The sequence below is a fragment of the Saccoglossus kowalevskii genome, chromosome 9 (assembly GCF_978046115.1).
Source record: "Saccoglossus kowalevskii chromosome 9, keSacKowa6.1, whole genome shotgun sequence".
NCBI classification, from domain to species: domain Eukaryota; kingdom Metazoa; phylum Hemichordata; class Enteropneusta; family Harrimaniidae; genus Saccoglossus; species Saccoglossus kowalevskii.
Genome location: NC_140649.1, coordinates 23,636,851 through 23,646,598, shown reverse-complemented (window position 1 = coordinate 23,646,598; position 9,748 = coordinate 23,636,851). Strand labels below are relative to the sequence as shown.

The following is a 9,748-nucleotide window of genomic DNA, read 5'->3' as shown; positions in this document are numbered from 1 at the left end:
ACAGTAGAAGTAGCATCACAAGGTGAGTAGATCAAATCATAACAGCAGATATGGCTATACAATACAGCTCAACTTACCTACAGGTATAGGTAGACCAGGTGTATATTACTGTAATACTTCAGATGTGTCAATACAAACAGTGCAAGTGGCATCACAAGGTGAGTAGAACAACCCATAACAGCAGATATAACAATACAATACAGCTCAACTTACCTACAGATACAGGTAGTCCAGGTGTATATTACTGTAATACTTCAGATGTGTCAATACAAACAGTACAAGTAGCATCACAAGGTGGGTAGATCAAACCATAACAGCAGATATGGCTATACAATACAGCTCAACTTACCTACAGGTACAGATAGACCAGGTGTATAATACTGTAATACTTCAGACGTGTCAGTACAAACAGTACAAGTAGCATCACAAGGTGAGTAGATCAAACCATAACAGCAGATATGGCTATACAATACAGCTCAACTTACCTACAGGTACAGGTAGACCAGGTGTATATTACTGTAATACTTCAGATGTGTCAATACAAACAGTACAAGTAGCATCACAAGGTGAGTAGATCAAAGCATAACAGCAGATGTGGCTCTACAATACAGCTTAACTTACCTACAGGTATAGGTAGACCGGGTGTATATTACTGTAATACTTCAGATGTGTCAATACAAACAGTACAAGTATCATCACAAGGTGAGTAGATCAAACCATAACAGCAGATATGGCTATACAATACAGCTCAACTTACCTACAGGTACAGGTAGACCAGGTGTATATTACTGTAATACTTCAGATGTGTCAATACAAACAGTACAAGTAGCATCACAAGGTGAGTAGATCAAAGCATAACAGCAGATGTGGCTCTACAATACAGCTTAACTTACCTACAGGTATAGGTAGACCGGGTGTATATTACTGTAATACTTCAGATGTGTCAATACAAACAGTAGAAGTAGCATCACAAGGTGAGTAGATTAAACCATAACAGCAGATATGGCTATGCAATACAGCTCAACTTACCTACAGATACAGGTAGTCCAGGTGTATAATACTGGAGGTATGTAAGGGTGCATAAATACGTCAGTTGCGAGTGGCGAGTTGCGAGTCGCAAGTAGCAAAATGTGTCAGTTGCGAGCGCTCGAAAGTGGCAGTTGCTAGCGCTCGAAAATGGCAGTTGCTGGCGCTAAAAATAGCAGTTGCTAGTGGCGACTTGTATGTAGTTGCGAGTGCTAGCTACATCGGCATTGTGTGAAATAAAATTAAGTCCGATGTCCTAACCACTTGTTTTCAAGTTACATGTACATGTGTTGAAATGAATTGCTGAATGTCTACGATGCTATTTGTGCGTGTGTGGTACGGTACGTACACTAAACCACCGTCCCTCATGTGTTGAGGGACGGTGACTAAACGTAGCAGTTGCGAGCGAGTCGGGCCGCTAGAACTGTGTGAATAATAAAAATAAGTCCTTGCCTCCGATGTCTTAGCGGCATATTTTCTTGTTGCGAGGATTTAAAGCGGACTCGTACTCTCGTTTCCGTAATCGCCGTTTTTTAACCGAGAAAAATACAAACTCACTGTAAACAGCGTCATATCGTCGGTTCATTCGAAATATCAAATTGACCTTTGTTTGAGTTTTATGTACAGCGGACGGTACAATGCTCTGATTTTAAGTAACAGTGATATTTGTTAGTACATCCATGTTCTCACTAACAGTCTTATTTTGCGTTAAAGTGACTGTTATTGAATGTCATTTTTATGTCAGAAACGAATCATTGGAATGCAATTTTAGGGCGGCCCTGTTACACATTCAGAACGCAGGTAAGTGTCATGTTTCGGGAAAATATAACAGATAAAACTGATCCCATGTTAGTCCCTTGGTGTGGTAATAATCGCATTGTGGTCTGAGGTCGCGAAATGACGAGACCGACGGCATTTTATCTTGGACCAGCATGCACATTATTGATGAAGCCGCTATGACTATGAGTCTTTATTGTTTGTCAACAGTTGACGCCTTCACAAAAGGTTAAAGTGGCGATCGGTTAAATGCTGAAAAAAGCTAATTCTAAACAGCACAACAACAACAAACGCGATGTGCTGTCAATCTCCGCCCGCGCTTCGCCTGCAAAATTTTGCATGAAGTGACTGACGACTCATCAAACTTTAGGAATAAACATTAAACTCCAATTGTTGCAGTAAAAATAACGCGAGGTGTTTTTGAATACAATTTATATACATGCATATTTATCACACATAATTTGCTTTCGGGAGTGAACCTACCACAACGGGAAACAATCGTTCCACATTGCGTTTTTTTATGTATGCCCTTTTTGTAATGAAATGCTTTGTTTTGCCAGAGCCCGATTAGTAGACTGGCGCAGTCGGGGCGATTAATTTGTTTTTGTAGTTTAAATAAAATAAAAAAAACGCGAAATGGAGGTGTTAGGGCGAAATCACCCCGACTGGTTTATTCTGCAGGAAATTCATTGCTATTAAATATTCATGAATTGCACGTATTATAATGAGGTGGGCGCGAAAATACGTGCATTATAAGGTCAACATGGTAAAGGTCGCACTGCAGACCAAACAAGGCGGCACGTTGAAATTAGAGTTTGTCGTAGTCGTCGTAAATAGACTTAGAATGTAGCATATAAACTGTAAAACGTAGGTTTTAATGTAGTTTCTAGTCGTAGTATTAAAAAAAATCGGCTGACGTATTCTCGGTCAGAGGTCAGTTGAAGAGACGCTGAGATTGGCTTAGATGATTGTCAACTAGAACGCTCATTAACATATTTACCCGTTGAAAAATCGACGGGTTCCTGCAGTGTCGATAGAGGGCCATGCAGAATAAACCAGTCGGGGTGATTTCGCAGTTACACCTTCTTTTCGCGAATTTTGTTTATTTTATTTAAATTACAAAAACAAATTAATCGCCCCAACTGCGCCAGTCTACCCGATTAGTACAGTGTATATAAACAAAGAATATTATTTTGACACACTTGAAGTAAAACTTCAAAAAGCGACATACTCTAAACAACGACAGTGGGTGACTTGATTACGCTTCATTGCGTCCAATATATATTTTTCGCCGGTCTATGTATTAAATCAAGGTCCTACATATTTTTGTGACGAATTGGGGGCATTTCGCCCATTTACCACTTCGCCCAAACGGTTTCGCCCGATTACCTGTTCGCCCGATTACCTATTCGCCTGATTGCCATTTCGCCCGATTACCAGTTCGCCTGATTACCAGTTCGCCTGATTCCTCGTATGTTTGGTATTTACGTGTAGTCAAAACAAGATAACGTAGAAGTCAAAATTTGTTTTTATAAGGTGACGAACGTGAAGTTTACAACAGGGTTGTAACGTAATTTTATGCCTTTGCGGCCATCTTGTGTGGGTCATACCATTTGTGTATCGGGAGGAAACAATGAGTTGAGGGACAGTCACACCTTTTTGTTTGATGGTGGTAGTTCCTTTACTTAAATGCACCGTGACCCTTTAAAAACACATTTTTTTTTGTATAAGAATGTAAACCTCTGTTTTTAATGTAATTCCAATCTGATAAAACTTTATTTTTCCTTTAATATTAGCATTTTTTGGTAACTTGACACAGTAAAACACAGAGCTACAACAATTCAACAAATTGAGTTGAAGAAAAACTTTTGAAATATTTTTCTAGTATTGTGTTTGTTTTCCCCAGCTTCACTTCCAATATTGCATGAACTTTTTGTTTCCTGGATGAGGGGAGCAATGAAAGTAAAGATATAATGCATAATTTACATTACATTTATTTATTTACCCTTGAATAAAAATAAAGTAGCACACCAGGTGCTAATACAATCGAGCAATATAAAAACACACACTGTACAAGACAATTACAAGAAATCACAAATACCAAAAATATATATATTAGTACATGTATTACATATGGAATGTCTACGTAGAAATTGAAATACAAATTAAAAATTTACATCTTTGATTCTTTTTTTAAAAATAATGTAATAATAATTTTATTATTCAGTGATAAAATGTCTTGAAAAAAATAAAACTCAATCTAGAAACAAACTTCCAGACAAAATATTTGAAAATAGTTATGGCGAATAAATTAAAACTGCTTTAGCAAAATTTTAATATACTTCCAGTCACATCAGGACACCTAAGTTAAATCAGGCCCTAATACTATATTAATTACGGTATATACAATGTTGTGTTTCTATTTCAATTTAAAAGTGTGGTCGAAATTTAAAATAAATTAGTCTAATTCTGGCCCTAATACTTATTAATTAGTATATTAATTATATACAATGTTGTGTTTCTATTTCAATTTAAAAGCATGGTCGAAATTTAAAATAAATTAGTGTAATTCTGGCCCTAATACTATGCCATAGAAATCACGTTTGCCAATTTATGTCCATGCAACTTTATAATGACAACTAGCGAAGGCAGTGTCATTCATGACTTGTTCAGATTTAGTACAATGTGTTGTACATATGCAAGTGCATTTCGGTCATGATCTGCTTTGAATGTATATGTCACTCAAATATGAACGGAACGGGGACGTGTCATTGACACTGACTTGTTCACTTATGTGAGTTTATGCAACTCTGTGCCAGCCTCTACCTTTGTGGCTGTCTATCTCACACATTCGATCAGGTCCAAAAAAAAACTGTGAGCACTGTGATTGTGTAATGGTAACACAAGTAAGAGACTATGGTAGACTGTAATACGTCGTTTATTTCGGAAGCGAAGTCTGGCATCAAAGTGCAATTAGAACAATCCACCCTAAACGGTCTACTTTCTTGTGGGAAACTGTTTATTTCCGTTATGCGGTTGGAAGTGAACAGGTCTGGTTTTCCGCGGGAATTTATCCAGTGCAGAACTATCTGGGAGTCTGACCACAACACGCGACGAGTGACAATGCATTGGAGACAAATTTACTGAGTCGGGTTGTGGTCAAAGCAGCCATGAGTTCAAGACGAGGCAAAGTCAGCGTATTTTTATTGGTTGGTGCAACACGTGTCTTTGACATCACCAACGAAGTTTGGTTTCCTGACTTTATGTACACAGCACCACCATAGGCTTTGGTTGAAGCGTCTGAGAATGCGTGTATCTCGATGTTGTTGTTCTTGTTATCGGCATTGTCGGCAAAGTAACGTCGGTTAACGCAAATGTTTGTTACCTCTCGTAGATCGTAAGCTATGTTAGTCCAATTAGTTTTGAGTTCGTCAGATATGGGTGTATCCCAATGAAGATTCATTTTCCATAGCGACTGAATAAACAACTTCGCTCGAACATGCACCGGTGAAAGGCGATCTAGTGGGTCATAGAGACTGGCGGCGAGACTGACTACCAGTACTTCACGCTTTGTGGTCATGGCGTTGATATTTGGTGAGTTTAGTGGTTTCAGGTAGATGACGTCACTTTCAGTGTTCCACTTCACACCTAGCACGTTAACAGTAGTGTTAGGATTCGCTTTACCGTCTTGTTTAATGACATCACGGGTGGTTTGATCATTTGTACTCCATGATCGAAGATTAAATCCATGTGTAGACAATAATTTTGTTGAGTCTTCATAGAATTTTATAGCTCGTTAGTATCATGACTACTGGTTACTACGTCATCAACATAGATGTTCTGTTGTAGATTGTTGGCAGCAGGTATAATCGAATGATTGTTTATTAGAGTCTTGATAGCGGCGTTCAGAATAAATGGACTGCTCGTGGCTCCAAACAATACAGAAGTGTATTGGTATGTCGTGAATCCACTGGTTGGATCGTTTATGTCAGACAACCACAGGAATTTCGTATATTTACGGTCTTCGTCTGCGAGTAGTATTTGTAGTAAAGCTTTTTCGATATCGCTTGCTAATGAGACTGGATTGGAGCGAAAACGAACTAACATTGCGGTTAGGTCGTTCAATAGTGGGGGTCCTGTTTCCAGACAGTCGTTTAAACTTGGTTGTCCTATTCTGGAAGTTGCACTGCAGTCGTACACGATGCGGATTGGAGTTGAGGAGCTATCGCGTTTAACGATGAGAGAGATAGTGACCACTGGTAGTGTCATCTTGTTCTACTTGCTCGATAAAACCGGCTTTTAGTTGATCCGAGATGATTTTGTTGTAGACTTGAGTAATATCACGTGTCAGTTTCTTGATCATATGACGAGTCCGTTTGTGCGCAATGTCAAAATTTTTCGGCAGTGAGTCGTGGCTAGACTTCCATGGTAGTTTGGCGATGAAACGACTATTTTCTTCGGACAAACAATTTTCTGTATATTGTTTGAATTGTTCGTCGTGGGTTGTCTTCTTTTCCCGTGTGGGGGGGGGGGGGTTATTGGATCGCGAATACTAATCGATTCCAGTTCCCAAAACGAAGCGACGTTCTTGGGAAGCAGTTCATCATCGGACGGGATTGCGGCGAGATGAAATGCTTGTACGTGTTTCAAACGCGTCTTACTGGTGTAGTCTTATGATCGGATATATTGACGCAGTCCGTGGGGGTTGTGAGGTCCACAGCAGTACACGCAGGGTCGCTGTGACGGTCTTTTTTGGTTTCCAGGGTTATAACTATTGGCAGAATCATGTCCGTTTGTCGATTTATAACCATGGGGTGTAGAATAATTATTTCTAGAAGTGGTAGATTCGCGGGCTGTAGTTCTTGTGTAGAACGTAGCGACGGTTGAATTTGGTTGGCTATCGAGATTTGTACCTTCACCGATTGATAAAACGCGTATTTCATTTGACATGAGTTCGCTCAGACGGGATAATATCCATTCGTTTTCGAGTTGTTACGGGCAAGTTTACGTTGGAAATCAGTCGGTAATTTCTGTAATAGTAGAGGTATATATAACTTGCCATAATTAGTTTCGTCTTCACCAAGATTTTTCAAGCCCCGAATGAAGGTTTCCAACTCATCATGGAATCGTCTGAGACTAGTTGGGTTGTTCTCTGGCGGTACTTGTTTCCATAGAGCCGTCATGTAGGCGTTAATGGTGTCTTGCTAGTTCCCATACCCGTTTGTCAAGAAGTTCAATGGCAGTATCATAGTTTACGTCAATCGTGGCAAGTCCGTCAATGAGTCGCTTAGCTTTGCCTTCAAGAAAACTTAGGAGATACATGAATTTCTAGACATTAGACAATCGATTGTCTGAATGAATAGCAGCGTTGTACGTATCATAGAATTCAGTCCAGAGAATGGGATTTTCTTGAAATGTAAGAATCTCAAGTTTTGGTAGCTGAATAGACTTGAAACTTGGTGATTGTTGAACTTGTGTAGGCTGAGCTTGGTTAACGCAGGGAATTCCGGAAGTTTACAAGCTGCAACTACATCTATTAAGAAGTATGAAACTTTGAGATGTCGTGTCGTTGCTTCGATCTCGTACAAATCTGTTTCATCGAATTCTGGGTGTTCGGGTGGGATCATGTTGAGATTGTCGGCGTCTACGGAGATTAAACGATGCAGACGTACTTTCGAGACATCGAATAATTGAGAAATGTTTTGCAATGCCAGCTTCTTGTCTTCATGTTTATCGTAGTCTGCAATGAATGTTTCGATCTGTTTCATTGTCGTGGTGAGTTGTCTTCTCGCCGTTGTTCTGTTCTTCTTTTGTTGCGTGAGGTCGACAGCGATGGAATCTTGATCTTCATTGTCAGACATGCTGTTCGTCGATGGGAAACTGTCTCGATTAGTGTGCGTTGCAAGTTGAGTAGTTTGGAGTTGTAGAGTATCCTGGTCTCGGCACCAAAATGTGGCTGTCTATTGCACACATTCGATCAGGTCCAAAAAAAACTGAGCACTGTGATTGTGTAATGGTAACACAAGTAAGAGACTATGGTAGACTGTAATACGTTGTTTATTTCGGAAGGGAAGTCTGGCATCAAAGTGCAATTAGAACAATCCACCCTAAACATGCACTAAAACACTCTTTATTTAGGGTTAATAGGATTACACCGCGGATTTTAATATTGGAGGGAAACACTATGATTGGTGTGCCAAGAGAGAAGGTCACTATAGAATAAGCATTTCAGCTACAAAGTTGTGACTTCTCTTGCGTTCGCTGTGATAAAGGCATGTTTGTGGTGTACATTACGTAAATGGCTTACAATAAATTGATTTGTGCTTCTTTGTCATAGGAATACATGTATTGTGAGGTGAAATGAAGCATGAAACGGCTTCTAACAGACATAACTCAGATAATAATGCTGGAATCGAATGAAACGAAAACGAACATATACAGAAAATGATTGTTGATCGATACAAACTAAATACGAATGAAAAATAATAACTATAATTAAACAACAACAAATATAATTGAATCGAGAAACACACACGTGGATAAGCATCCACGATAACCTTTGTGTCTGCTTGATTCCAATCAGCTTAACAACGTGCCCCTTTTTGTATTTCATTTAAGTTCTAAAGCATACAGTTGAGGACAGTGTTTGGAGATTAGCAGGCAATTTACAGTTCAGTATGATTAGGCCAAGTAATTGATTTTCTTTATACTTTTGTACATCATGGTGATTTCTACATAGAGACTTATACCAACAAAATGATATCATTATCACTCAAATTTGAGATGACAAAACAATAACTCTAACTTTAAAAAAAACGCAAATCTGTCAGCACTCACACTTGCAATTTGCACATAAAAGAAAAGCAGTGAGCGAGACAAGAGTGACATTTATCTTTGAAACTGTCACCTGGCACGAAAAAACTGTACAGTTCCAGTAGTAGTAGTGATTAATAATTATTTTCATTTCCTAATAGATAACTTATAAATCAACTGAATCTGTATATTTAACTACCGTGGTAGAATCTAAGGATATACTCGTTGAGGGCAGTATTGATACACACACTTTAGAAGAATTACCAGCAGCAACACAGTTTGAAATATCAGTGAGTGCAAGTACATCAAAGGGATTTGGTGAACCTAAATCAATTATCTCTGGAACTAAAATTGGTAAGTTTATCACAGGATTAAGTTGTATTAATTGCTTTGAAGGACAACTTTTAAAAACCTCTGAACTAAATGCCGCAGTATAAATTACATCAAACTCATTCTGACCACTGATGGAACATAATGCAGTTGCTGGTAAATATTTTGGGAGTTTGCAATGTATGTTAATTTATGCGAATAAGGTAGTGTTGTTTACATATACCTTGTAACAAGCCAAACAAATTTTCAAAGTGAATTGTGAGAATGTGGACAGACTTGACATATGAATAGTAAGTAATTAACTAAGGTAGTGAATGTTAAATTGAAAAAACAGGAATTGGACCATGAGATAAAACACTGAACTTTATTGTGATTTATGTTTGAATTGTTGGGAGACACAAATTATAGCTGCAAGACATTTAATTTAAGATAGTTGGGACATTGATATTATATGATACATAATGATGTTGATAATATGTGATAAATAGTGTCATTAATAATATTTGATACATAATTGCATTTACAGGTGTTGGTGTTTCTGATATTCTGGAGGAGTCTGAAAAAAGTGAACCAATATTAACAGAAACCACTGCTACAATTGATTTGAGAAAACCCAAGTCAAACACAGACATAAAGACTGATACACAACTTATGTAAGTATGATTTATAATGTATACTGGTATGGTACATATGTCAATAGTAGACTAGTGTATACTTATTACACAAATGCTTCAATTCTCTGTCTCTCGTATAGCACATCGTGAAAAAGTTAATACCAGTATGCATACATGCACAAAGAGCA

General features: G+C 38.3%; 2 protein-coding genes across 2 annotated transcripts; both read right to left on the bottom strand.

Moving 5' to 3' along the window:
- Window positions 1-4,888: 4,888 nt before the first annotated feature.
- On the bottom strand, window positions 4,889-5,383 carry LOC146739000 (uncharacterized). Its single transcript, XM_085504022.1, has one exon. The coding sequence runs from the start codon at window positions 5,381-5,383 to the stop codon at window positions 4,889-4,891; it is 495 nt and encodes a 164-aa protein (XP_085360148.1).
- A 206-nt stretch (window positions 5,384-5,589) lies between these two features.
- Window positions 5,590-6,072, bottom strand: LOC146738999 (uncharacterized). The gene has a single exon (XM_085504021.1). The coding sequence runs from the start codon at window positions 6,070-6,072 to the stop codon at window positions 5,590-5,592; it is 483 nt and encodes a 160-aa protein (XP_085360147.1).
- Between the last annotated feature and the right edge of the window lie 3,676 nt (window positions 6,073-9,748).